General features: G+C 54.5%; 1 protein-coding gene across 5 annotated transcripts; it reads right to left on the bottom strand.

Moving 5' to 3' along the window:
- KANSL3 (KAT8 regulatory NSL complex subunit 3) lies at window positions 1–27,998 on the bottom strand. Of its 5 annotated transcripts, XM_064497844.1 has the most exons (22): window positions 27,669–27,998; window positions 25,358–25,528; window positions 23,976–24,066; window positions 23,471–23,656; window positions 22,633–22,764; window positions 22,227–22,343; window positions 21,514–21,615; window positions 21,304–21,375; window positions 20,678–20,752; window positions 19,477–19,634; window positions 18,798–18,861; window positions 18,098–18,298; window positions 17,499–17,655; window positions 16,142–16,219; window positions 12,684–12,875; window positions 10,832–10,916; window positions 9,750–9,904; window positions 9,522–9,634; window positions 8,643–8,862; window positions 8,263–8,396; window positions 2,767–2,923; window positions 1–728 (listed from the first exon to the last, which is right to left on the bottom strand). In XM_064497844.1, the coding sequence occupies exons 1-22, from the start codon at window positions 27,896–27,898 to the stop codon at window positions 145–147; spliced, it is 3,474 nt and encodes a 1,157-aa protein (XP_064353914.1). In that variant the 5' UTR covers window positions 27,899–27,998; the 3' UTR covers window positions 1–144. The 5 variants fall into 5 exon arrangements, with proteins under 5 accessions (XP_064353914.1, XP_064353916.1, XP_064353915.1 ...); XM_064497846.1 differs by lacking the exon at window positions 12,684–12,875; XM_064497845.1 differs by lacking the exon at window positions 16,142–16,219.

The following is a 27,998-nucleotide window of genomic DNA, read 5'->3' as shown; positions in this document are numbered from 1 at the left end:
AAAACAAAAAAAAAGTTTTATTAAACAGCAACAAAACCAGAAAACATCCCCCCAGTTTGCCCCAGCCTCCCCTCCCACCCCACGGCCGCGCTCGGTCTTCCCGAAGGCCGAACCGCAGGACGCGGCCAAGGCGCCCGGAGCTGTCTAGGGCTTCTGGCCGAGCGTGGGCCCCGCCGTGGCGATGATGGAGGAGCCGGCCAGGCTGCTGCCCAGCGTTATGAGCGTGGTGCCGGTCCCTCCGGGCAGCATGCCCTGCGGCAGCAAGTGTCTGCTGGCCAGAGTCTCCCTGGTGTGGATGATGGTGCTGCCGTCGTCCACCACGGAGGGAACCCTCCCCAGGGTCTCCACCGCCCCCAGAGCGTGGCCCAGGGCCGAGGCGCTCTTGGTCAGACTGACCTTCTCCCCGATGTGTCCCAAGGGCCCGTCACCCTTCACCGCGGCCAGCGTCGAGGTCAGGATGACGGTCTTGGAAGCGGTCTGCAGGACAGGTCCCACCTTCGGGTGCACCAGGCTGCTGGGAGGGCTGGGGGCACCGGCCAGGGGGGAGGTGGCGAAGGTGACGGCGCCCGTGGGAGAGCTGGCAGAAGACGAGGAAGAGGAGGAGGAAGGCTGGATGCCCGGCGGCTTGAGGGGGACAGAGGTAGCCTCACCCATCACAGACTTGGTAAGCGCAGACAGCTTGGCGTCCGACATGACGTACAGCGTCTTCATGGGGCTGGTGGTGGTCACTGCGGAGAAGGGGAGAGAGCGGTCAGCGGCCGCGGGGGCCCACCCTGGGCTGCAGCCCCCAGCAGCAGCAGTGCAGGGTTTCAGGCTGAACGTGGAGACCTTGCCTCATTCGTTCTCCAGAGCGAGACCCCAAAACAAACCTGAGCACTTCCATGGCCACGGGCCCCAGAAAAGTCCCAGAAAAGACGTCAAGGCTGCACCTTAGCCGAGCATGTTCCGGCTCGCCCTATCCTGCCCTCCGAGCTGCTGCAGACCACGCGAGCTCACGCCCTTCTCGGCGACCAGGCTCTGGACAAGCCCTCGTTCAGCTCAGGCACCTCCAGCTCCATCCCACCAGCGGCAAAGGCAGACAAGACGCTGCTGGAGGAGCTCGGGTGCCTGTCACGCTCCATCCCAGGAGGTGGCTAAAAGATTTCAGGCCTTGTGAAATGAAGCCCTTCACCCTCCTCCTCATCGGTGGAGGTTGTTACCCCTTCCAAGTCGGCTCCCCAGCAGAAATGCAGCCCCCAGCCACATCTAAGGTCACCGCGAGACTGGAGAGCAAATACAAACGCTGCCACCGGGAGAGCAGAGGGACACGTCACTGAAATCACCGCGTTTAGATGTGCTCAACACAAGGGAAAAAGCACAGAGACCCACTGCACCGACCAGCGACGGGCAGCACGCCCAGCGATGCCGGATCACGGTAAACGCGGCGCTGTATCTCCCAGATCTGATGGTACCAAAGATGCATCGCGCCCTCCCTCGCGCTCATCAGACGCGAGAGCACGTCGCCAACGTCAGCACAGCGTGCGCCTCTCCGAACTGAAGCACCAGGCTCGAGCAGGGAGGGCACGGAGCAAATGCAGACGACCGACCCTCTAACCAGGGTGGGACGCTGATCCCACCACCCTGGGGGGATCGGAGAAGCTGCAAGGACAGTGCGGCAGGAACAGGACACTCTGGTCACCCCCACGTAGGCTTGAGAAGCAGAACAGAGACGCGGAGTTGCTGTTAGGCATCAGCAACAACTGCTCCAAGAAATAGAAGAAGGCTGGAAAACTTTCTGTACTAACAACCTGGTCTGCCCTGCTGCTCCAGTCCTGTTGCGGGATTCAAAGCCATCCTGAGCCTCCAGCAAAAAGGGGAAAACTTCTCCCCACTTCCAACTTCATCCACTAGTTAGGACACAAACAGCGAAAGGGACAAGGAAAAACATTCAGCAGAATCAACCACAACGCTTCTGCACCTCCCCGTCGAGTCCTGGGGGAGACCGGCAGAGTCCGGAGGTAGCTGGGTCTAATCCCGGCAAGGAGAGCTAACGGCACAGCACAACAGCGGACGCTCCAGCGTGGTCCAGAGCTGCCTCGCTCGCCCTTTGGGAAACCAGCACGGCTTCATCACGTTTCAGAGCAGGCCAGGCCTGATGGATAAGTGCTTCGTACCTGGGCGCCCTTCCACGCACTTGGAAATCACTCGGACCGAGGGAATTCAAAACACTGGCTGGTCTGACAGCGGGCGCTTTTGTATGGGAGCCTTTTGAGGATGCAGCGGACTGCATCACCGCCTCGTGTAGCTTTTAAGTCTGAAGCTGCTGGCTGGGCAGTGGCTCTACAGCATTTATTCAGCAGTAATCGGATGGGTCCGCTCCCCCCAGGCGAGATAAAGAAACGTTCGCAGCACGGAGAGCGGTTAATGCTACGAGCGCGTGATGGCGGCGAGCGCTAAAATAGAACGAAGGTCTGCGACAGCCCCGAACGCCAACTGCGGAGAGTCACTTCTGCATTCGGGCTAACGAGTCGAGCACCCTAGTCTTTCTCAGCTGCTCAAACACCGCTGCATCGAGCCAAACCAGAACTGCATGTACTCATGCAGAGAAACCACTTAACAGGGGACCGGGCTTAAAAAAAGAAAAACGGACTTCAAAATAAGCCCCGTTCAAGCAGCGCCCGGCTATTCCCCAGGGTGGCAGGTCACCAGGCAGGCATGGCTCCAACCCGGCCTCCGCTTCGGCCCCCAGGCCGGCTGCCCGCGCCCCGCAAGTGCCATGCGCCTCACCTACGGGTGCTGCGGCGGTCAGGTGGGCCGCGGGGTCGGCGGGAGCCATCTCTGCGCCAGCCTGGGCTTTGCTGAGATCCATCTGAGACAGCAGCTTGCCAGGAGAGGCGGCACTGGAAGCTGGGGCGGCCAAGTTCCCAACTGCGCCGTCCGGAGCCTGGAAGGGTTAAAGCAACGGAGAGCTACTGGAAGCACCCGCCGTGTGCTGGGGCGCTGCGCGGAGCACCGGGACTCGACCCGGAGCAGAGCCGGACCATCCGCAGGAGGCTGCGACCATTCCTCGGGACTCGAGGCATCCCTCAGCTCAAAATTGAAACCCTTTCCCTAGTGCTTCTAACCTCACTCTGCTCGATCGTTTCTAAACTCGAGGGAAAATCCAAAGCAAGACAAGCAGAGACTTGTATTTTAAGTCAGTGGTGTCTTTTACAACCCCAATACCACTGTCAGCGCTTGGGCTGAGACTGGCACAAACTCGTTTCCTTTTTCCGGAGCGCAATGGGATAGCTCTATTCCCATCCCTGGCTCTGGCTGTCAGCAACCCCGGGAAATCAGTCCCGCTCTCATTTTCTCCGAAACAATAGCAAAACAACAGCCAGGAACTGGACTCAAGAGCAGTTCTCACTTCGCAGACTCTCAAGAACGACGTGCCGTCACCGCTGGAACCAGCAAAAGCCCAAAGTCCGGGAAAGCACAAACCCAAGTACGTCGCCTGCGTTGGAAGAGCTCCTCACCTGCCTGCGGAAGCCGTGCAAGCCCCTTTTAGGACAACCTGCTGGGTTGCACGGCATCAGTGCCTGCCAGATGCCTACAGATGTCCAACACCCCCTTGGCTCAACTGGGGAGTTTGGATTCGTGTCCTAAGGAAGATCACAGCCCAGCCAGGGCATCTCTGGAGAGCCCTAGCCTTTGGAGACAAGTTTCAGCGGTATAGCTAGAAACTGCCCCATCTGAGGGGTTCTTCAAGCACCAACTCTGGGCCACCTTCGCTTGCCTGCCCTCTTTCCAAGTGCGTCTACAACCGAATACTCCAGGTAAGTGACTGCAAGCTCGCCCTGGGAGCCCTAACTGCTTAAAAGCCATAAATTCAACTCCAAAGCAAACTCTCAGCTACAAATGCAGACACTGGCCTCTTCATCCAGGCTCCGCAGAGCCAGCTTGCTCACCTCCCTCCACCGCTGACAAGCACCGCTTATAAACACTTAGCCCAAGACTGAGCCGTTCCTTCCTGCTGCTCGTGCAGGTCACAACATGCTTCTCTCTGCTTCATTGAGGAGGCAACAGTGCCGCATTAGCTGGCAGGCTCAACGTTTCTGTCCGAGGGCTGTGTTAAGATCGAGATGACTCTCGAGCCCCCATCAGGCATATGGCCATCAGTCACATCGAAACTTCGAGCAGTGAATTGCAACGCCCAACGATCTAAGAGGCATTTGGTTTTGCTAGAAGCCCCCTGGGCTGGGCTCCAGGCCAGCAGGCTAAGAGGATGGTGAAGACCCCCGCTCAAAATCACTGATGGGCTAATTTAAGGTGTTTTCAATCGCCCCGTCACCCACCTCAAAAGGTTGGGTCACAGCACAAAGAGCAGGAGCCTGGAAAGAAATATTCTCTGCAACCCTCCTTAGTCCAAGATGGTTCATTGGAAATAACAGTCTCTAGACAAACCAGAAGAGCCCTCAAGGCCTGTTTCGCTCATGAATGCAATGAACAAAGTTTGAGTGTCCTGTTTTTAGTGTGATTTCTGAAAGTTATGGCTTGGACACAATCCTCGCAACAGGTCAGACTTCATGAAAACGTCACTGCTAGCAACAGCGCCTGCTTACAGCAAACCTACCACCAGTAGAGCCAGCTCTGGGCAGTGGCAAGGGCTGGAGTCAGGGCTCTCCTCCTGCCATCTAGGGCCATCCCTTAACCAAGGCTCAAATCACCACCTCAGCCTGCAGCTCCGGTCATCACGGTGTTCAAGTCTGTTTGGCATTAAGCAGAGAACAGAGCGTGATCAGCATCGGCACCACTCAAACTCTGCATTTTACGGAGCGACCGTCAGCATATAACCACACTGGAGAAGAGAACCGTACAGAAGGTGTTGGTGGAGATCAAGGGCAGAGCAATCTCTTGCAAACAAAAACTGAAGATTGCTCGTGTTTTCACCCTAAAGCCACCCAAACAACCTACTTTTTCTTACTCTGCCACTCGCAGAACGCATTTGCACCAAGCTCTCCAGGGAGATTCCTCAGCCTCCCCCCTCCTGTTCAGTGCCCAAAGCCCACGGGGGAAGGAGAGTTGCCCACTCAAATCGCATCTCAGCTGCTACAGACATCGCCCCAGCCCCCAAAGTTTAAAATCACAGCGCAGAGCCTACGCATGGGCTTCACGCTTCCTGCGCAGTTGAGTCGTCAGCTGGAATTTCAAAGGGAACCCAACCGACAACAGCTCTGGTTATTGCTGAAAACACAACAGTTCATGCCGTGGGGTTATCCCCCAAAGCCTTTCAGAAATTTGCTCTTTACAGGAAACACTACTAGATTACGTAATTCTATGTGCTAAAGGTACACACAACACGCTGGTAAGGACTATAATTAGTTACAAAAATATACAGCTCACTCCATTTCCTGTAAAAGCCAGCTTTCGGTTTGCTTTTGAAGCAGCTCTCGCAGCCAGCTGCACAATTCGTCACTGCCTCGAACACACAAACTCAGCACTGTAGGTGAAAGTCACATTTGGGATCGAATGTCCTGTTTCGAGTATCGCTGCCTTAAAAACATTAACCCGTGCAACGCCCTGGAGTCCATCTATGCCGAGTTTCACACCACTGTCAAGTTATTGTTCTGCCAAACGTATTTAGGGCTTCTCCAAGCAGGTTGCGAAGGATGGAAAGGAAAGCATGCCAGTGAGGATCGTTTCTTCAAACGGCCTTTGAAGAGCACAAAAACAGACTCCGACTGGGATAAAGAGGTTCAGACCTACAGGGCGACACAGCAGCGTGACTCACCCTCCTCTCCGCACTGACGGGATCTGCACAGTGGATGCACTGAGCGTCACTAGTCAAAGTCGAGGGAGGAAGGAACTGGATGCTCCCGTAGCTGAGCTTTAACCAGCAACAATCCAGGACTCTGCTGCTGCGTGGAAACGACTGGTAACGGTGAACACGATGCTTGCTCTGAAGTAGTGCAGGACGAATGAAGGATTTATGGCTTAATTTACCCAGCCTCCATCTGAGGGCTTGACAATCCCCCAGGAAAATACCTTCCTTCATGTATCTCGGGGCTTCGAGCAACTGCAAAGACCAGCCTCCGCAGACAGCAGCAAGCAGTCGAAGCGCGTTCCCTGCCTCCACGAGCCTCCCCGACAAAAGGGATCAAAAAGTAGAGCTTCATCTAGGAAGCAAAGACTGCTCTGCATCTCCTACACCAGCTTACCTGCCGGGGACCTGCGTTGGTGATACCAGGAGTAGGAAGATGACGTGCAAGAAAAAACTGCCAATGCAATCTGGAGTTATCTCCTTGGCGTCATCCTCAGATGCCCTCAGCCTTCAGTGCCGGCTTATAATCCCCACTGCGAACTGGGGCTGGATCCCCACGGGATTCTCCGTTTGTCCGAGTGCCCAAGCTGTAACACGTATTAGGAGAGCCTCTTCACTTGCTCTTTAAACTCATTTCTTCCTGCAGATGCCTGTCTCAAATGACTGCAGACAGCATCCTTTGGACAGTCAGTTACATCCAAAGTTTTTAGGATGGGGGAAGTGATGGCATCTCATTTCATCAGCGGTGCAACCGGCAGTCACCACTCTGCAAGCGCTTCTGATGTCCCCGAGCTGAATCCCAGTTAACGCAAGGCTCTCGGCAAGCTTCAACAGTTCTCATTTACCCCCAAAGCTTTGCTCCTTAGAGAAGCTTTGTATCATCAGAGCCTCAACAGCTCGGGCCGTGGTTCCCTTTCATAAGGAAATTGCTTCTATCTCAAACCAGAACCAGCCTGGTGCTACCTATCAAACCCCACTCTGCAGCCTCATCCCCAGGCCAAGGGCAGCCCTTCCTACGATGTCCCCTTCAGTCCTGCACGGCAGACCACAGGCCTGGGCTGGCCCCTGCCCGGGCCCTCAACCCCTTGCCAGAACAGACGGCCTCCAGCAAGGACACCGCCTGATCAGGCGCTCTCCCAATAACACCAGCACAGCAGCTGTTCTTCTCAAAAATACCCTGATCTCTGGGAGAGGACCCATAGGATTGACGTGACTGTCGTACAGCGTCGGAGCTGGGATCACGGGAAAGCCACCCGAGCTGTGACAAACGAGGGCTTGGGTTCAAACCTTGCTGATGGCACGTCACAGCCACCACCAACTAGCTGCTCTGTGCAGCGAGTCAGAACAGATGATGAGAACCAACTTTAATTGACAGCAGTTTAGGACAGAGCCTAAGACTATATCTGCATTAAACTTCCCATTTTCTACCTCCAGGGGCCCAAAAGTTTTATCTCCAGCTTGTTTCCTTCTTGCAACTGGCCTCAATCTGGAATTTGTAGCTGCTGGGCTAGGACACACTATGGCAACGGGTGCTCACTGCTCCTGCCTGCACAGCTCTGCTGAAGGCCGCTAGTGCAGAGTCCTAGTCCAGGATTTAGGATGGAGAGGTCCAAGGCACAGTACCCAGGACCACTACCTTCACTACAAGAAGATCTTCGCCAGCTTGACATCTCATGCTCTCAACTCAACCGCACCAAGACGTATCTTGGGAAGCAGGAGAGGCAGCCAGGATCCTCTGAGACAGCACCTGGCATGCTGAGAGCCCAAATGGTAGAAGCATTTCCTTCTGCTAGCGAGGCGTCTCCAAAAGGAGCTCTGTTGTGAACAGATACGACTTTGGAGCACGTGCTCAACACTTTGTATTTAGGTTTGAACAGCATGGCAGGGAGAAAAAGCAGAACGTGGGGACGTGCAAAGGCAAGCAGTACAGCATCCCAGACACCCACAGGGCACAGCCTCACATCAGGGCATCTAATAGTTGGAAGCAGCACTTCCAAGAGGAAGAGGACTCCAGACAGCACTGCTGGACCCACCTCCCTGCCTGAATAAGGGAAGGAGACAGACGCTCGAGAAAAAGCTTTCTTCCTCCCACCACAGCCTGTTACTGCCAAGAAAGCCTGGAGCTTCACCAGTAATTTCCATGCTGATGCCAGCTTCAGAAGTCTAGATAGAGAGTGATTTCCTCGGTACGGTACTAGCATAATGTCAAGTACAACCTCCTTGTAGGAGACGACCCTGCCACCAAGAGACTCAGATGACACGGGTCCTCCTCTAACCACTGCCTTGCAAGGCTCCTTTAACTCTACTGCACGGCAGTACAGACGGCCTCCGCAGAGCAACAAAACTCATCACACCCAAGGCAGATGGGGTGACTAAGACCGCTTCCCCCCCAGGAGTTTCTCCTGCTGTTGACCACCATGGTCAGAAAAGGCTCAGAGTGGAGTGGACACTTTCTCGACAGAGCAGATGCCACAAATTACCTGGGGTGCTTGCGTCTGCATCGGCTGCTCCTCGAGCTGAGGCTGCACAGCCCCCATCGCAGCCTGGCTAAGCGTGGTCACTCGGCTGGGCTGCCCACGCAGCGTCACAGTAATGGTTGTTGGGGCCTTCAAGCCTAGAAAACAAACAAGAGACTTCCTTGAGACACGGGAATGGTGGAGGCCACGTTCCACCAAGCAGGGGCTGCATCAGAGAAGTCCCTTCCCATTAGGAGCTGCTCACAAATTGCCAGGACACGGAGATTCCCGCAGCCACAGCTTCAGGGAGCACCACAAAGGCAAGATAAACTTTGGAAACACCCATCCAAAGGACGACGGTGCTCCAGGTGCCTGCGTCATCCTCCTGTCCTCCTCTCCCTCACCTGCTGCCTGGTTGGAGATCTGAGCCAAGCCAGGGAGACTGCTGGCCAGCTTCGCCAATCCCCCGTTTGTCAGCAGCTGGTGAATGGCTGTGGGCTTCCCGCTTGCGGAGGCTCCCAGGGACAAAGAGGTGGCAACCGGGATGGTGCGGACAATCGTGCCGGTGCCTGTGGTTATGGCACTCAGGTTCTGGATAGGCGCAGGCGTCTTCGCAGCCGAGGTCTGGAAAGAGAAGCAGAAGCACTGTGAGTATCTGGAAGGACAGGGAAGGCCGGGATGGCAAAGCCTCTCCCTCACGCAGAAGCTGGAGGTCTTGAGGTCAGGCAGAGAATTTCCACACTTCATTCAGGGGGCAGCAAGCAGGTTTAAAAGCAGATAAAGTTGTCCCTTCCAGCCTGGACACCCTCATTTCAACTCAAAAGCATGACTGGAAGAAGCTATGGCTCAATCGTGCATAAACGATTGAACGAGGTCTCCTCAAATTGGAGGGACAGGGAGTGCTGCCTGACAGAAGCGCAGATGCACATTTTTTCCTCCTGTGGTACAATACACCAGAAGAACAAGACTCTGATCTCCCCAGCCCATTCTCCAAGTCCTTCTCAACATTTCCTAGATGTTTGCCCAGCCCAGTTTTGAGGACAATCTCCCATAGCCCGTTTCCTAAAACTCACACCACTTACTGGAAACCCGCAGTCCCTAGCACACAGCCAAAGCCTGGATGCACCATCCCAACTGCTGCTCACACCTAGAATCCCTCATCACTTCTGGTCCCAGAGCACGTGCGGTCTATGGGGGTTCCCTGCCGCTCCAGCTGCTACCGCTACCATCCTCCACGCAGCTTCCCTTCGGAGAGCAACGCCCGACACTGGCAGGCCGCGTACCTGCACGGGCGGCCCGGCAGCAGCCACGCTGGCAGGAAGGGCTGGTGACTTGGTCCCGATGTCCTGCAGGCTGAAGCTCAGCCCCTGCAGCAGGCTGCTGGCGGACGCTGCCCCTGAGGAAAACAAATAAATGAAAAACAGTCAAGCCTGGAGAATTAATCCACCGAAAGACTGTGAACTCAGTTTACCTTTCGCATTCACAAGACAGCTATGGAGAGAGGCAGGTACCTTGGAGGGCACTGGCCGGCTGGGCCTGCACGCAGTGGGTGCTGCTGGCCACCAGCCTGCTCTGCAGGGCGTGGAAAGCGCTGGGCGCCGTGCTGCTGGGGATCACGGCAGACGGGGCAGGGCTGGAGGAGGAGGTTTCCGTTGCTGAGCTCAACCTACAAAATAAGCAGAAGCGAAAGACTCCAGTTAGGAATAGGCTACAGAGAGGGTGATGCTAGATGGCTTTGACAGCGAGCTGTCACGGATCTAACTTGATCACGCGGGCCTTCTGGAAGCGGAAGGCAGGAAGATGATGCGCTAAATAAAACTCAAAACAAGAGGATTTTCTCTGTGTGCATCACAGCAGCTAGAGCCATAAGCACCTACGGCAAAATGTGATTATTTCCAAGGTGAAGTGAACCTATTATACGGTACGTCTACCTACCTGCTGCAATGACTGTATCGCCCTACACTAAAGAAATCAACCTTGGAGTGAAACATTTCCCTTTTATAACCTACTCTTAAAGAGAGCAGCTCTTCTCCCCCTCTGCTCCCAGATCCAACAGGGCCTGAATCTCCAATGCAGAGAGTGAAATAAAAAAAAAAAGAAAACCGTGTTGTGAGAGACTGTCAACATCAGACAAACTCTCCAAAAGAAACCCCTATGGCAAATCAGCTTCAGAGATTGATGTATTGAAGCTTCCTTCCCCTGCCTTGGGGAAAGGGATGCTTTACTGCCAGAGAGGATGAAGGGAAGGATTAAAGACAGCAGTGTTAAGTTTTTGGCAAAGATTGACATAGTCATTCAAAAGACAGAGATAAGCAGCTCTGCAGCAAACCTGGATTTAGGAAGCCACGTAGAGATACAGCCCAACGGCCACGATACCTTCTACTTCTGCCCATTTTTGTCATTCTCAGACCTGACCATCAGTTGAGAAATGGTTTTCGGGAGCCTAAATGTCTCCTGGGCTTCAGGAAAATCTAGTTGTAAGGACACATGCAGCCAGAAAGCTGCATATGTGGAAACCACCATGTTACAGTGCTTCGCACATCAGCAGCCTGCCAAAGAGACCCCCAGCTCAGAAGAATAAAGACGCACTCACTTGGGGGTGGCGAGCAGGCCCGACAGCTCCTTCGCACCTGACACAGACTGGCCAACAGCCATGGGCACTGGCTTTCCGGCAACGACTGCAAAAGAAAAAGACATAAACCTCACCCTCTCTCCTACACGTGTCTTCAGGGATCCCCCTCTCGCACACTACCCGCTGACACGGAGCAGCGCTGCAGGCCCTGGGCTCGTCCTGCTCACAAACCTCGTCTACAGGAAACCTCCGCTGCAGCCAGAAACGCGCGCGCGAGCCACCGCGCTGCGGGAAACCAGGATTATCAAACAGAGCAGAACTGCGGATTAAAAAGAACCGGAAAGCTGCCGTTGTGAAAGCGTTACGCCAGGCAAGGACGACCGGAGGAATCGGCTTCGAGATCTGCAAGCGGTGGCCCCTCAGGCCCTCGCGACCAAATTAAATTCGCCTAAACGCTGTCGTTTCCGCTAATCCCCTCCTAACGTCATCATCCTCACACAGCTCTGCCACCTCGGTTGATTAGCTCGTGCATGGCTGCTTGCTAGCGCTCGATTTTGTAAGCGTTCTTTAGAGAGACTTTACAAAATACACAGGGATGCGACGAGTCACAATATTTGTTTATTGCGGCGTTTGGGGTACAAATGCGTTTGTCTTGTGCATTCCTCCTGCTCACGCACGGTAAGAGGGAATTCTTGTTTGGTTCATGTTTACTTCTGCAATTCATTTCCTTTCTGTGAAAAGAAGTAAAGTTTGGAGAATTAAAAAAAAAGACTCTGGAAATCAGAGATTTTCAAAGCTGCCAGAAGATGAACTGTAACCTTAGAAAAGGATGCATATTTATTAGTTAATTTTCACAGTACAAAACAACTGTTGAATTAACCAAGAAACGTTTCAAAACAAGAGTTATTCCTCAGCTTTGAAAACCTCTGATTTCCTAATACTTCGAACGGAGGTGCTGACCCTTCAGTCCTGCGCTGCATCAAGCTAATGCGAAATCACGAGCAATTGCTTTACGCAGCGGGCTCTGCGCTGTGGCGTGGGGAAGCCGTGGACACTAGCACAGGCAGCAACAACGCAACGTCATCCTTGAAACACGAGGGTCACGGTAGCCAAAGCTTCTGGCCTGCCTCGCGAAGGCCTTCTGCACAGAGAAGGCTGCGCACATCACCTCTTCTGGGACTCTGCAGTGCTCCTCATGGGGGTTTCCAAAGCCACACGGGCGGAAAAAGAGCTGGAATTTGTAAATACGTAACCCAAACGCGTATTGCGACAGGCTTCAGGCCACTGCACGGCCCGAAGGGGAGCAGGACACTCGGCTGAGTTGCAAAGCCCGAACGCACTAACATCTTCCCATGGGAGGCAACACCGCGGTCATCCACAAAGCAGGAGCACGTCCCAGGCGAGAGCTTTGCAGAGCTGCTCTCCGCCGCACCGGACCCGCAAGCGGGCGACAGAATCGAAGACTCGCACAACCTACTTAGAGCAAGGGTCCACCGGGACCTGTATCCCGCTTCCAGTAGCAGCTCGGTGCTTTGGGAGAAGGCGTAAAGACGGTCTCACAGCTCGCGAGGCTGCAGGCAAGCGTTGCCCCGAAGCGCCCAAGCTGAACCGCTGCGGAAAACGGAGGTTTCCGCCAAGACCCGGCTGCGCCGTCAGGCCCCGCGTGTCCCCAGCTATCCCAAACAGCACGAAGGAACTCGCACCTTGAACCTCCATCTGCTTTCTGCGGCTATCTCCTCCAAAAATCACAGCTCCCGGCCCCTCCCGCCCCAAGGCCGAGCCACGGAGGATGCAGCAGCAGCACGCGGAGCCGGTCCGGGCAGAGCCGCAACCCGCTCGCCGGCTGGAAAGCGGCTAGGGAATCGCAACTCACTTTCTGGCTGGGTGCCGAGGGGCGCTCCGTTCCCCACGCCAGCAGCATCTCCGTGGGAGACAATGGTCACCTTGATTTTGGCTCGTTTGGAGGCTTTGCTGCACTGGGTCGGGCTGGGGGTCTGGTGCCTCTTCAGCTGCATACGCACATCATCTTTCTCAGCCCCTTCCGAGGGCTCTGAGGAGACTGGAACTGGGGGGGACAGAAGCAGCTTTTTGAAACCGATGGCCCGATGCCTCGAGGTCAGCGCAGCTCCGCTGTGCGCACCGAGGTGCGGAGAACATGCCCATGCACACTTCCACAGCTCCCTCGTCATGCCAGCCTTGCCCAGCTCCCATGCACCAGGAACCCCCTCTCCTCTCTACCACCTACGCTGACTTCTGCGCGCCCTAAGCTGCTCCTAGAGCCGGTACTTAGCTTAAGCTATACACGGACTAAGGCGGGATTGCATACGCAGACTGTCTTGCCTTTGCAGCGAAGAAAAACAGATGCTTACGGGAATATCACATCTTCACAAGCGCTTTTCATTTCGAAGCACGGCATAATCGATGCTGCCATCACCTCCCTAATTCCAGACGTGGGAGCAAAGGTGCAGAGACCTGCGCAGCCGTGCTGCCAGCGCTGGGATCAGCGCTCAGCCACGGCCTCCCTGCTCCTCCGACACACCAGCGCAGGTATCCGCATGCCAGTCTTTCGGCACATCCCTTCCAGCGCTCACCACCCGCCCTTCAAGGGCTGGACAAAACCGTGCAGGTGACCTAGAGACACTAAGTGAAGCAGCCACGAGCGTGAAAGGTGCCGCAGCAAAGCCAGATCCCAAAGGGCTTCGTGCTAGATGGGAAAGCAGTGAGCTGAGACTTCCCTTCCACGTCAACGGCTCTTTTTGCTGTCGCATCCTTGACCCGTCACGTCTGGTTTTGGCCTGCCTGATGCCTAGAGCAGAAGCTTGCCGGGGCCTGGACTGTCCGACCAGCACAGAGGGCCCCCGGCGAGCACCTCGAGGCAGCCCAAGAACAAAACGGGATCGCAGCCTGCCCGTCGGTTCTGCACGCGTACCCCACAGCCGGCGTACGATTGCCCGGCCCCGAGCCAAAGCGAGAGCGCCCGTCTGCCTTCTGCTGCGACGTTTGCAGCCGGCAGCGCTCAGAAACGTGGCCGGGAAAAGCCTTCCCTCGAAGCTAAAGGGAGCTCCCTCCATCAGGGCTCTTGCAGATAGTTTCCGAGCCAGCTAACTCCCTGCGTGCAAGAGTCCTGGGCATCTGTGTCGTGTATCCAACAGCCTGGAGGCCAACCAGCACCTGCTTGTCTCTAAACTGGGGGTGCAGGACAAGATGCGGCCAAATACCTAACATTAGGGGACTGCAAATGCTTTGGAGCTGCTCCGGTCCCCGACTCGTTCTGTTATGACCCGTGGCTCGAGCGTGCTAACTCGTGACACTCGCGCAGTGCTGCCGTGCCTCCCACCCGGCCGCGAACACGCTCGGGCAGAACCGCCATCCGCAGAGACCGCGCCAGCCGTGCAGAGGCCGCAGGCACCGAAGCCCCCGGAGCGCCACGATTCAGGGCCGCCAGCCAAGCGGGACAGCGAAAGGGTGCATGCACAAGCAGCGGTGTTAGGTGCCCCTCGAAGCGTCGGTGAGCAGCGACCCAACGTCTCTCCACGTCCCCACTGCAAGACGAGCAGGAGCAGAGCCTTAAAACTGATTCTGGTTGCTCGGCGGTGTACGACGTCTCGCTGCAGGCAACACCGCGCGCAGGATCCTGCTGTGAAGGGCTCGCTACGGCAGAGGAGCACCCAGGCACCCGACGCCCAGACAGCAGCGAACGCTCCCGGCGCACACGGCATACGTGTCCCGGCTTCCTACCTCGCAGCTCAGGCAGCAGAGCCTGAGGAACAAGCCCCAAGATCTCACCAACTCCTAAAAACATCGCCAGAGCTAAACTGAATGGAGGTGCACGGATGCTGCGGTCACCTGGCAGCTGATGACGGACAAAACCGTCCTCCGTTGGACCTTTCTGTAGGTGCTCCCAGTTGCTGACCCTTGCTCACTGCTCCAGGATGGGCAAGGGAAAGGCAGGCCAGGCCGGTGCCAGCACATCCTGCATAAAGCCTCTCCACCTCTCCCCGCGGGCAGGTGAACCACCACCTCGGCCACCAGTTTCTCCTCCCAGCAGACGTCAGGTGGGAAGATTCTGGGTAAATATAGAGTTATCCCACTGGTTCCTCCACATAAGCTCCCAGGCTCCTCTCACAGCACAGAGAAGGGTACAAATCCCTCAAAAACAAGGCTCAAGGGAGAAAGAAGTCCTTAAAACAACCAGCTCGGCCCAATACTTGCCTCAGGACTTCATTACCATGGTTGTACCCGTACGGTTTGGACCATACCTTGTGTGCACTCAGGGGACGCAGGGAGCCTACAGTATCTGAGGAGCTTATCTACAGCAGGCCTGAATATCATAGACAACTTTGCATCCAGGGCTTGCTTTGTCAAGTTAAAGCAGCACAGGCATTCGGGGCGTTGCAGAGGGGCAGCTCTCACCCACACTAATGCTCTCAGCAACCTGGGGTCACCTCAAATGAGAGGTGACAGTGACAGCGCACGCGATGACACCACCTCTCAAAGCCTTGGATTTCAGCCTCTCTTCCCCTCCTAACGCGAGATAGGTGCAGTCACTGCTGCTGCCACTCCAGACAGCAAAATGTATCTTTACACGAGTGGTGGATCTCACCCCTCCGTCCTGAACCCTCAGAAGACCTGACACACCGAGCTCCACCACTCTCCTGCGTCCTCCAGCATCCAACGCAAGAGACTCATCACAAGATTGCTCATCTCTGGATGTCTCCTGATCCAGGCAGTCACATCGGGCTAGCTCTTTCACGAACTCTGCCATTTAAATTCCTGCTCCTGGGACGTCACCATCATCCCAAGGCCACCCATCCACCTGCACCTCTCATGTGTCTACATCTGCCCTTTCCAAATCACTTGGATATTCCTTATTTTTTCGCCCGCTGACAGCCCCTTTGCCACTCTGGGCCGTAAGGATGCTCCATCGACACACACAGTCTCTCAGGCTGGAGTCCACCTCCCCTTCTCCGCCCCGCAGCCCCAGAAAGGGTTAAACTCATGATCACGAGAAGCCACCACATCATCCACAAAATTTTAGTCCACCAGAGAAAAACTGCTGCCAGATTACGTGGCTCCAAGAGCAGTATTTCCCTACGGGGGCAGGGAAAGGGGGAGAGCTCGGGAAGGTTAATGCTCTTAGCTAGCACGTGGCCATTTGCTTTAGCTTCAAGTACAGCAATGAGAAAGCAAAAAGCAGGGGGACAAGGGGACACGTTGGGCTACATCCCCAAACGAATGCAAGGGAAGAGGAAGATGATGGAAGAAGGTAGCAGAGAGACAGAGAGGAGGAGGGAGACAGAGAGAAACAGCGAGAAGTGAGGAGATACTCACCAAAGAGACATGAAGAGGTGCCAGGAGGAAGAGCTTTCCTCACCAGCATGTTTTGTTTCAGAAAAGCAGCAAACTGAGCTGAAATGAATCAGAGAGAATTACAGTATCACAGCCCGGCTCTGGAGGGGGGCAGCGAGCTCCGGGGACACCACTGCGACCCACAGACAGAGACCTCAGAGCAGGCAAGCGGAAAGCTCTGGACGCAACTCGTTCAGCCACGAGGCACACGGAGACACACCGACCTCTTCTCCGGACGGACGCGTAGCACATCCGACACTGCAAGGGGCATTAGCACCCTCGCTCCCGTCCCCGCTGTTGCGGAGAGCACGTCCAAATAACACAAGCCTTTTCCAGCCCCAGAGCCACGTGGCAAAGGCCCAGCACCCAGGGAAGGAGAGCAAGCTGGCTGCGATACCGGCTGCGCGAGGTACTACACCAAAAGTCACACTGCAGAAGTGCTCCTGACCAAACAGCTGGCCACAACACGCGTCACTCCACAGACCTTCCTCCAGCCTCCCATGCGCTATCTAGAAACTTGCTCCTTCAACTAAAAAAGTGAAGCAGATTTCATCAGTCTGTGCCCTGAGAAACTAAGCAAAATGCAGGCTTCAATTTCCCCCAGAGCCTGTCCTGAGTTACAGCGAGACTTTAGAGCACATGGAGGGTCACACTGTCGATAACAAGCCCACTGCTCATTTCTTGAGCAAAGAAATAAGGAGAGAGGGGAGGGTGAGGAACTATTCCCCAGCTACCTTTGATATTTTCCAGAAGGCCTCATCAACAGCAAAGCATTACCTAACATTCACAGCTTTCACAATCAGACCAAAGCTGCACAGTTAGGTCTTTAAATCAGCATCCAACAGCACAAGAAACAGCTCAAACTGTTTTCTTACTCTCAGCACGTTTCCCTCTGCCATTTGATGTAAAATTCTGTAATTACCCAAACCCCGCTGTCTCAGTCACAATTCAACACCCTCAACCATCTCCTGAGCACCTTTTATCGCCCAAGTAGCCTTTGCTGCTGAGATCCTGGTCAAGGGACTCGCACGCGAAACGAAATCGCAGCACGGCTATGTGGCAACTCAGTCAGCCAGAGCGAGTGAAAACCCTTCTCCCTTCGAACAGCGGCAAAGCATCTGCAGGCTGCAGAAACACCGTTTCCAACCTAATATCAACCCGCACAGGCTGCTGCCTTCAGATGATAGTGAAAGGGGACCGAGCTGTAGAGAAAACTGCCAGAGGAAGCTTGGAAATCAAGATGGGACTCGGAAGACAAAACCTAAGCGAGTCTGGGCAGATAGAGACCAACAATCGAGGTGATAAGAGGGGAGAGGGTGGGAAAGCTGCAGGGCGTTACCTTGCGCCTGCTTGTGCGTCAGCACCGTGTCCGTCCTGGGGACCTGTCTCTTCAGCAGCTGCGTAGTGCTCATCTGGCTGGGCTTCTGGATTGAGGACACAGCAGCCATTTTAGTCTTGGGGCTTGAAGTGGGGCTGCTGGAGACACTGGACAAGTCCTGCTTGGAAAAAAAAGGAAAAGCTCTTAGCCACACGTTTCCCCGAGAAGAGGCAGTTGTCACGCTGAGCACAGCGGTACGCAAGCAATAACGCACATCCTTACGGCACTTGACCCCCGCCTACAACCTCATCCCCTACCACCACAGCGTGCTGTACCCTCCGGAAGGCACGGAGACCAGGGACGATGGCACATTATCGTGCTGCAGTTTGCCTGGCTCCCCTTCTGTTTAAGGAGCTAAAAGCCCATCGCGTAAGCACGCACTTGCATTTCGCTGGAGTCCGTTGTGGAAGAGTTGTCTGCCCCAGCACAAGCCACTCGTCCCTTCATATCCTCTCCCAACCCCAAGGACATCTCTCGCCACGTGTCTCAGCGGTACAAAAGCATCCCTTTACACAGTCTCAGCCTTCCCCAGCTCGGAGCATCCCGGAGAGAGTCCTCACCTCCGAGCCCGAAGGCGAGGCGGGCACTTTGGCTGCCGGCGAGGCAGGCCTGCTGGTTCTTTCCGGCAAGTCGAACGACAGGTCCCTCCTGGTCGAGTCGCGTGGCTTCTTCTTTTTCTCGGCATCTAAGTCGCGGGGATCAGAGCCCGAGTGGCTCTCCGCCCGGGTGAGGACTCCAGTTAGGAAGTCGGCTATTTCATCCTAGGTAGGATGAAACACACATTCAGACTCCATGGTGTGCAGGCCTCTAAATATATAAATCTTCACCACTTAAAGAAGAAAGAACCAAGGTTCCCCAAGGGACAAACTGACAGGGCTCTCTAGGTTTAAGGTTCCACAAGCAGAAGCCCTCAAGCCTTGCAGGTAGACCTGGGCCTTCTCACTAAAGCTCACACTCTACTGATTTCTGACAAATGGCAGAGAAATATGCTGGTTTCTCCTACGCTGCCCAAAGTGCCACTTGCTTTCCCAGCCAGATGTACTAGGAGACTCAGAAACCTGCTCTTTATTGAAGACACGCTACCAAGAAGCTCCTGCCTCTCCTCTTGAAAGGAGACAGACACTTCAAAATTCCCCTAAGGAGATGGATAACCTTTGTCCAACAAGTCCTAGCAGCAAGGTTATAAATCGTGGTCATTGAGACATTTCAACACATATTTATTATGGCTATAAACTGTAAAAGGGAGACTTCTATCTTTACCTGGATGCACCTGTCCACCATACTCTGGGTCAGGCCTTCTGACTTCTTTTTGGCTTTGCTTATCCTATTAAAAAAACAAAACAAAACACAGAAGTCAATACGCGTTCATTTTTCCCCTTCCACACCCACAACACTGTTCTTCATCTGACAGCAATTTTCAAGTGATGGAAGCTTCACTCCCCAGTTTGATACTGAGATTATCAGCTCCATTAGCACTCAACTCAAGAACACTGTCTGCTAGAAAGACAGGGTAAACTTTGGTGACAGCTAACAGGGCTCAGCATCACTGATATCAGGACCGAAGCTTTACCGGAACGAGTAAGATGCTTCCTCTCCTTTAGAGCTTCATCTTCAACTCCAATAGTTGAGTCTTACATTTCTTTCTTTCCTCTCATTTACTTTTCCCTACCATAGGCTTCTGACTTAAACACGCCAAAATCTTGTCCAGATGACTGTTATAAAAACACTGAATTTTATCAGCTTTCCAGGAAGCCATTCCCCCAATTCTTAGCTGGGTCTGATTTAAACTGACTAAACATTGATGGAGCTTTTTCTTTTCTTTTTTAAACACAGTCCCTACCTAGTTTCAGAATCAGATTTTTGTATCTTCTTGCACACAGCACACTCAGATCTTGCTCAATGCTTCTCAGAAGAGAGCATCCATCTCACAGCACGTTACCTGAGATTGTCATCTGCTCCTCCCACCACCACCATGCTGTTATCAGCTCGAATTTTCTCACGGAAATCTTCCATCGCTTCGACGTTGCACTGCAGGGAATTCTGACCGATCACGAAGAGGACAGGGGTCTTCATCTCCAGGAGGGGGTCATCAACGTCCTGCAAGAGTAACGGGACCTGCAAGTCTGAGGGCTGTGCAAGGATGCCAAGCCTTGGAGCTGAAGACCTTCCTGAATTAGGCGAGCGTCTCCTGAACGGTTAGGCACACGCCACGGCGGCGCAGACAGCACTTCACATGCAACCCTAACACGTAGTAATAACGGCATCGTGGAGGGAGGGAAGTATAATTTGCATGGCTCATTTGGATAAGATTACACACGCACATGAGAAACACTGACTCAGAAGCCAGATCAGCGCACAGCGCTGTTACTCATCTACAGCAGCTGAGACTGACACCCTCCTCCACACCGGGATACCCTATTTCACTGCGTCTTCCCCGCTTCGAAATTTTTACGGCACAAATCCAGCACGAGGCTGAGGAAGCGCCAAGAGCAGGTCAATCAGCATCGCAGCTCTCTGGGGCGAGCCCCAGACGGGATTTACGCAGCCGTACTGAGCCCTGAACAAAACGCTGCTCAAGAAGGGAGCCGTACTCCCGCAAAGGTCTTCTGCACAGGAGCCACATGAGATTTCCACTCTACTCTCAGAATTAGTCATTCCCATAGCGCAACCTTAGTTGTTCCCAAACCAGTCGCAAATTGGTCAGATAATAAAGGAGCTATTTGGGCCCCATATAAATCACCCTAAGGTGTCGTCTTTGCTGCCAAGTGCCAAATAACAGTCAGCAAATAACCCACACACACAAGACCCCAGGATGGAGCTGCAAAAACACGTCAGAGCGGGGACAAGTAAACACAGGACTTCCCATTCCTGCCGTCACATCAGGAATCCTATTATGGATACAACAGCCTGGCCAGTTTCTCCAGGCAAACCCAGACATCCCTTAGCAGTCTGCTGGGCATCCCTCTTCCTGCTCAAACAAAAACCAACCAAACAAAAACACACGTTCCAACTCACGCAGACACTCCTCAAAAGTCTTCCAATTATCACTGGATTTCCAAGCCAGATTCTATGAAACAGTCCAGTGAGGTTAAAAAAATAAATAGTTTCTTGAATGCCCCCCCTCTCCCTTTACTCCTTACCCCTCTGGGTCCATCCACGGTTAGAAGAGGGAATCCAAGGCACACAACTGCAGTGACGTACTCCATCACTGAAACCTGCACCGAAATGCAAACAGTCAAAGGCCGAGCAGCCAAATATACAGATAAAAAGGCTGTTTTGCTGGGCTCCCGCCAGGGCACAAAAATATCTTCCATATTTAGACCTTGCTTTGTTGATTAAAAAGGGGGGGGGGGGAAAATACTGAAGAACTCAAATTCCTTATGCCCCCCACAACCAGAAACGATGCCTGTTTCAAACCCAGGCCTCAAAAAGAGAAAAGGGAAGAGAAGAATCCCTCAGAGCCTTAAATGTAACAGTAATGCACATATAACTCTGCTGGCTTCAGTTAAATGCAAGCAGCAAATTCAGGCTTATATTGAAGACAGTCTCTAGTTATAAATGGGTGTATGGGAGAGAGGAGTTCAAGAGACTTTCTCCTCCTCCGGATGCGCCGTTATTCAGGATGCTGAACAAAACATATCCTCAGCAAGGTCTCCTCCTTTGTGCCACCCAGCACAGGGCAGGCAGCGTGGAACCGGTCGGTCTAAGGGATTAACTGAAGCGGTCGAGTGGCCTCTGAGAGGATGCAAAACAAGCAGGTACTTACGTGACAGGCCACCAAGGCACCTGTGTTCCACCCGATCAGGATGATCGGCTTGTGCGAGAAGTGGTTGTGAATCTACGGGAGAAAAAGGACACAGATGGAAGAAGAGGGACAGGCAACAGGATGATGCACTTGGGTGGCCGAGCCCATACAAGTAAGGTGAATAGTTTGAAGGGAGCAGCACAGGCTCACGGGTACGTTGGTTGCTCTTACCTCCGCCACTTTGCCTCTCACCGCCCCGATCATGTGTTCAAGACACTGCAACACTCCCACCCCGCTGCCATTGTTCAACAGGTGGGTGGCGATTGGAATCACCTATCATTTAAAACGAAAGATGGATAAATAACAAAGGCATTACTGGGGAAAAGAGGTACCGACAACAATTTGCACGGACTGCAACCCAGTTTATGAACTTCTATGCTTTATCTCCCCCCAAGATTTACTTCTAGCTACAAAAAACAGGGAGGAAGCAGAGCAGAGCATCCCCCACAGATATGATCTCCGCTATTCACCTTGCTCCTGTGCACCCAGCACATCTAACACATTAAGAGGCTGTGAACAGCCCTGTACCAGGCGGAAGACCTGTAGTCTCTCTTCTCCAACTCCTTTCTACCGCAAAACTCATCGATCCTTAACAACAACAATACAATCTAAACCGCCGTAGACTCCTGACTTTGCATGGCAGGTCTCCTGCCATGATCCCAAATGTATCGAATTGGGGCAACTTCCACCCGCTGTGCAGAATAAAACGCTTCAAATGCTAAACAATACAAGTGGCAGATGCCAGCCTCTGCTATCAGCACAACCGAGTATTTTGGTGCGCTGAAGGAACAGAAAAGCAAGTTCAGCAGCTGCAGTCTGCCACAGCCCGCCTGTGAGGAGCTGCTAGTTTGAACTTCCCTCCTTTCAAAACCAGTAACACAAACCTTTCCTAAGCAGGAAAGCTGGGACTGCCAGAATCGGTGCCGTCGAGAAGTGGGGAACATGGAGTTGGAGGGTCCGGAGGATGCAATCAGGATGAGGGGAGAACCAGGCAATTTGCTCTACAAAATTCAACAGAAGATGCATAAGAGAAAGCAACTTCCCTGCCCGAGACCCCTCTGTCTCAATAGCTTTTCTGAGAAAAAGACACAGCTGCTTTTCCAGAGAGGACAAAAGCAGATAGGAACAGGAGGAGGCAGAGTGGATTCCTAAAGAGAGCAAGTCTAAAGCACATGAAGCAAGAGATGGAAGGAGGCAGTCAGCAAAAGAACGGGAAGAATACAGCAGATCTGAGCACGTTAGGCAGCAAGCCCAGCTTCTCGCTCCCTCCGAGCCCCAGGAGATACTCACTGGTTTATTATGGGACAAGACACCCACTGCTGGGTCCCAAGGCCTCTTCAGCAGCAGGGACAGAGCCTCAGCACCCGCTGCCCCCGTCTTCGTGGTAGAGGAGAGCAGCATCCTGTCAATCAGGGTGGGGATCTGAAACCAAAGGCCAGCGAGGGCTGAGAAAATGCACGCAGCCTTTTCCACAGGCTTTTAAACATCAATTTTGCAGTCTGGGAAACGCAATTACTGCCTTGTCAGCAAAAGCTGGAAGCCACTGGGCAAATGCCCACTGTTTTGTGGAAGACCCAGAGCAGCAGTACAAGGAGTGCACAAGCCCTTACCCTGCCTGGGCACAGGCTGATACTCAGCACAAATCTCAACAAATTCCCCGGGGCGAGAGAGCCCCAAAGTTTATATTTTCAGGAAATTTATATTTTACATTAAGGAACTCAGAGCAGTGGAATTTATAGAGGGGATCCGCAGCTGTACAGGGAATGAGGTCCAACCTCCCAGGTCCCGTGCTAGCCCACAGAGCCATCGCTCCTCTCTTTCCTGCTCCTCTTGATGGGGAGACAAGCTACAGAAAATATAACAGGAAGCTCAAAGCACCACAGCAAGTCAGAAGCACCACCACAAAGAGTCAAAACACCCTGGTTCTTCTTCCTCTACCTAATACAGAGCAGCAGTTAGTGCCCTGGGAAATGGCTCCCATCCAGAAAGGGCAAGGAGAGCGCCAAGGAGAAATTTTCCCCACTACTCCAGTGAAAAAGAATAAAGATACCATCAGCTTCCTTTAATGAGCTTTATAAAGGGAAAACGTTAAAAGAGATAGCTAGGTCTCTTTCACTGCTTTTATCACCTTTCCTTTAAGTGTTTGCAGAGCATCCAAGTAAGCAGCCAACACTGGCAAACTGAGGGTCTCCACTAACGTTGTGTGAAGCCACTGGATCAGCTTGGTGTCCCAGTTCACACTGGCCAGAGCTTGACGGACCCTCCGAGCACATTTGTCCACCGCTATCCTCCTCAGGACTGGCTCATTGCAAGCCTGAAAAACAGAAAGTGGAAAAAGAAGAAAGGTTAAGGGAAAAAATCAAGGATGCTACGTGCATCCCAAACCACAGGCGAGTATCAGCTTGGACTGCTCACAACCCTCTGGCAGCAAGTAAGGACCAACATCCTCTCAGCAAAGACAAAACCATGGTTCGGGCAAACCCAGAGCTGCCTGCTTTTTTAAGGCTATAAAACCCAAAGGCCAAGACTTTCATCCTGACTCAATGCATCTTTGCTAGGAGGGACTGAATGAAAACACACAGGCAACGATTCTGCTGAAAGATGAAAGAGAAACAGGGAACGAAAGACCTTACCCCTTCGTTGGCCAAGCGAGCCAGCCTGTCGGACTGCAGCGCTTTGTGAATCTTATTAAATAGCTTGTTCTGGGCCATTGTCCAACCTGTCCTGTAAAGAAAAGCCAAAGAGGTAATTGAGAGCACTGTTACACAGACATCCAGGAGATATTACGGTCCTTGAAACTACTGCCCATCTCCACGGCAGTCAGCAACACCTGCCAGCAGGCACGGTTGGGAATCAGCTACAATTACAGTCACAAGAACTGATTTCTGGTTATGGACAAAGTTTCATTACTAAGGATTTAAGCTAAGAGAATGGCTCTGTAAAAAACCATTCGTTTTTAAACGCCACTAGGTTGTAGTGGTGAACGTCAAAGCATCAGACAGATAAGAGTAACAACAGAAACAATAAATAAGACAAAAATAATGGCTCCTTTTAGCATAGGTTATTTCTCCATTTGTCAGAGAAACTGTCCAAAAAAACCCATTCCTGATGTCAAGATGGCCAATTAGAATGACTACAGCTTCCAGGGAGGATTCTTAAAAGCATGGAATTTATGCATATCTCCATTTTAAACTGTCTGCTTTGCAATACAGCTGAATCGGGCACCTATATGTAATTTAAAATGTCACTGTCCCAAGCTCCGCTGTGCACAGAAGGGACAGCACCACGTCAAGTGTGAGAAAGAGGTTCACCAGCCGGACACCGGCCTCTGCCTTTAAATTTGACAGGTTTCAAAGCAGACAGCTGAGGAGTTTGGACAGAACTCAGTTTCTTTGAATGTTATTTGGTTCAGGAATGTCACTGTAGATTAAGTCACACACGGGGAAGCACTAAAAAACATGAGATAAAAGAAAACACGGTAGAAGCTGAGGATATGGGCTATACACAGGAAATGAAGGGTTGGAGATGTAGGTTGAAAAGGCTCCATCACGCAGCTGCTGCGCTATTCCTTTCAGAGAGCTAACACAAGTTCATAAAGGCAATTAAGGCAATAAAGTGACTCGTTTTGGTCCCTCCAGCTTTCTTAAAGGCTTCAGTGAACACAGAGAACGCAAAGCATCAAGCGCACGCTGCATCGGGCTGGATTCAGCACACCGACTCGCCTTCCCTCGCCCTCATTTACCTGCTGCGACATGGAAGTCACCGAGCAGTCACCTCGCTGCCCCGCGCCTCAATTTGCCTCTCCGCTTCTGCTTTTGCTCTAAAATATTTATAGCCCCAACTGTGTTATCACGCAGCATCTGGCACTACACCATCCTCAGCCTGGCTGAGGCTTTGCGTACTCACGCGTGCCGCAATATAACGAGCGAGACGAGTCCCCGAAGCACAATTACCGCGTGGATAGTCATTTAGGATCGCGATTTCTTTTCTCGGCCGCCCCGGCGCCCCGCGTTACCTGTTCACGTGTTCCTCCCAGTCATCCGGCGGTGGCGGCGCATCCGCGTCCGTGCGCGCAAACATCACGTGCCGCTCGCACTCGTTCATCACGCTGCGGGCTTTCTGGTTGTCGTAGAGCGGCACGGGCGTGGGCGTCACCGTCTCGACATCGATGGGGATATCCGCCTCGCTGCGAGAGAAATTCCACTTTAGAAAACGGGATGCAATCCGGGAAAACTGTGAAGGCATCAGAGATCGAGCCTGATGCCTCAGGGATCTGCGTCTACCCGCCCCAGGTAAACGCAAGACACCCGTGATCTTATTTTCGCCTCCATTCCCACATCTCTCTCCAAAGATGCTGCGACTAAGGGGACCGCTATGGAATTGCGCTTCTTGTAACGCGATTTTGCATTTGGGGAGTGCACCTCGGGGCATGCTACGCTGTGAAAATCAAGAATTTGGGACCAGCTGGCACCCTGGGTCCAGCTCTGTCTCCTAAACCTGACTCAGGCTGCAAGACTGAACGCAGCTTGGATGGTTATTTGGATTGTATGAACACAAACCACCAAAGCACCTTAGGCTTGGTATTTAATAAAGCATCTATAGCTTCTGGCAGATGTTTTTAATCAAACACGAGCTGCTAGGCCTCCTAAGCAGGTATCTTATTTCTGGTTTAAGCTCTAAAAATGAGCGTGGCTTAGAGGACCCCACTAAGCCCGGTCTCCTCCTGCCAGACAAGCTCCTGAGCAACTCAGGTTTAAGAAAGTGATTTTCACGGCCGGCACTCGAGCCCAGCCCCACAGGAGCCCCAAACTCACCCCCTACAGACCCTCCAGTCCCCCAGGAGCCCCCCAAGCCCCCCCCCCAGAGGCCCCACATGCTCCACTACAGCCCCCCCAGAAGCACCACACTCCCCTCCACAGACCCCACAGCCCCACAGGAGCCCCACGCTCTGCTCCAGAGGACCTACGCTCCCCCCCAGCGACCTCCAGCCCCACAAGAGGCCCCCACACACCCCAGACACCCAGCACTCCCCACTACAGACCTCCCCCAGCCCCACAGGAGCCCCACACTGTCCCCTACAGACCCTTCAGCCCCACAGGAGCTCCACACTGCTCCCTAAAGACCCCCCTCAGCCACACAGGAGCTCCACACTGTCCCCCAGAGACCCCACACTGCTCCCCACAGACCCCCTAGGCCCACAGGAGCCCCACACTGTCCCCTACAGATCCCACTGCCACCCAGAGACCCCCCCAGCCTCACAGGAGCTCCACGCTGCCCCCCAGAGACCCCACACTGCTCATCACAGACCCTCCAGCCCCACAGGAGCCCCACATTGTCTCCTACAGACCCCCCAGCCCCACAGGAGCCCCACAGGAGCTCCACACTGCCCCCCAGAGACCCCCCCAGCCCCACAGGAGCCCCATACTGTCCCCTACAGACCCCACTGCCCCCCGGGAGCTCCATGCGGTCCCCAAGAGACCCCCTACTCCCTCCTACAGACCCCCCAGCCCTACAGAAGCTCCACACTGCCCCCCAGACACCCCCCAGTCCCCTCAGGAGCCTCCCATTGCCCCCTATAGACCCCCCTGCCCCACAGAGACCTCCCCACTGCCCCCCAGAGACCCCCCCAACCCCACAGGAGCTCCATACTGTCCCCTACAGACCCCACTGCCCCCCAGAGACCCCACACTACCCCCTGCAGACCCCCCCAGCCCCACAGGAGCCCCACACTATTCCCTACAGACCCCCCAGCCCCCCAGAAGCCCCACAGGAGCTCCCCACTGCCCCCCAGAGACCCTCCAGCCCCACAGGAGTCCCCGACTGCCCCCTACCCACCCCCCAGCCCCACAGGAGCCCCACGCTGCCCCCCAGAGACGCCACCCTGCTCCCCACAGACCCCCCCAGCCCCACACTGTCCCCTAGAGACCCCCCAGCCCCACAGGAGCCCCACACTGCCCCCCAGAGACGCCACCCTGCTCCCCACAGACCCCCCCAGCCCCACACTGTCCCCTAGAGACCCCCCAGCCCCACAGGAGCCCCACACTGCCCCCCAGAGACCCTCCAGCCCCACAGGAGCCCCACGCTGCCCCCCAGAGATGCCACCCTGCTCCCCACAGACCCCCCCAGCCCCACACTGTCCCCTAGAGACCCCCCAGCCCCACAGGAGCCCCACGCTGCCCCCCAGACACCCCACACTGCCCCCCAGAGACCCCGCACTGCCCCCCAGAGACCCCCCAGCCCCCCAGGAGCCCCCCAGAGACCCCCCAGCCCCCCAGAGACCCCCCACTGCCCCCGAGCCCCCCCCCCCCGCCGCGGCCGGCGCTCACAGGGCGCTGTCGGGCTGGCGCCGCGGGGTGACGAAGAGCATGCGGGTGGGGCGGGCGGCGCTGGCGTCGGGGTGGGCGCTCCAGGGCTTGGCGTAGCTGTGGTCCAGGCACACCAGGTCCAGCTCCCGCTCGTGCACCGACAGCTGCAGCAGCAGCGACGTCCCCATCCTCCGCGCCGACCACTGCAGGTCCCGCTCCCCCCCGCCGCCGCCGCCGCCGCGCTGCGACATGGCCGCTACCGCCGCCGCCCGCGCCGCATCCCGGGCCGCGCTGGGGCTGGGGCCGCCGCGCCGCAACGCGCATGCGCCGCCCGCCCGGGGCAGGCCGGGG

This window comes from Dromaius novaehollandiae, chromosome 26 (genome assembly GCF_036370855.1).
Source record: "Dromaius novaehollandiae isolate bDroNov1 chromosome 26, bDroNov1.hap1, whole genome shotgun sequence".
Taxonomy (NCBI): Eukaryota; Metazoa; Chordata; class Aves; order Casuariiformes; family Dromaiidae; genus Dromaius; species Dromaius novaehollandiae.
This window is presented reverse-complemented; position numbering and strand designations above follow the sequence as displayed.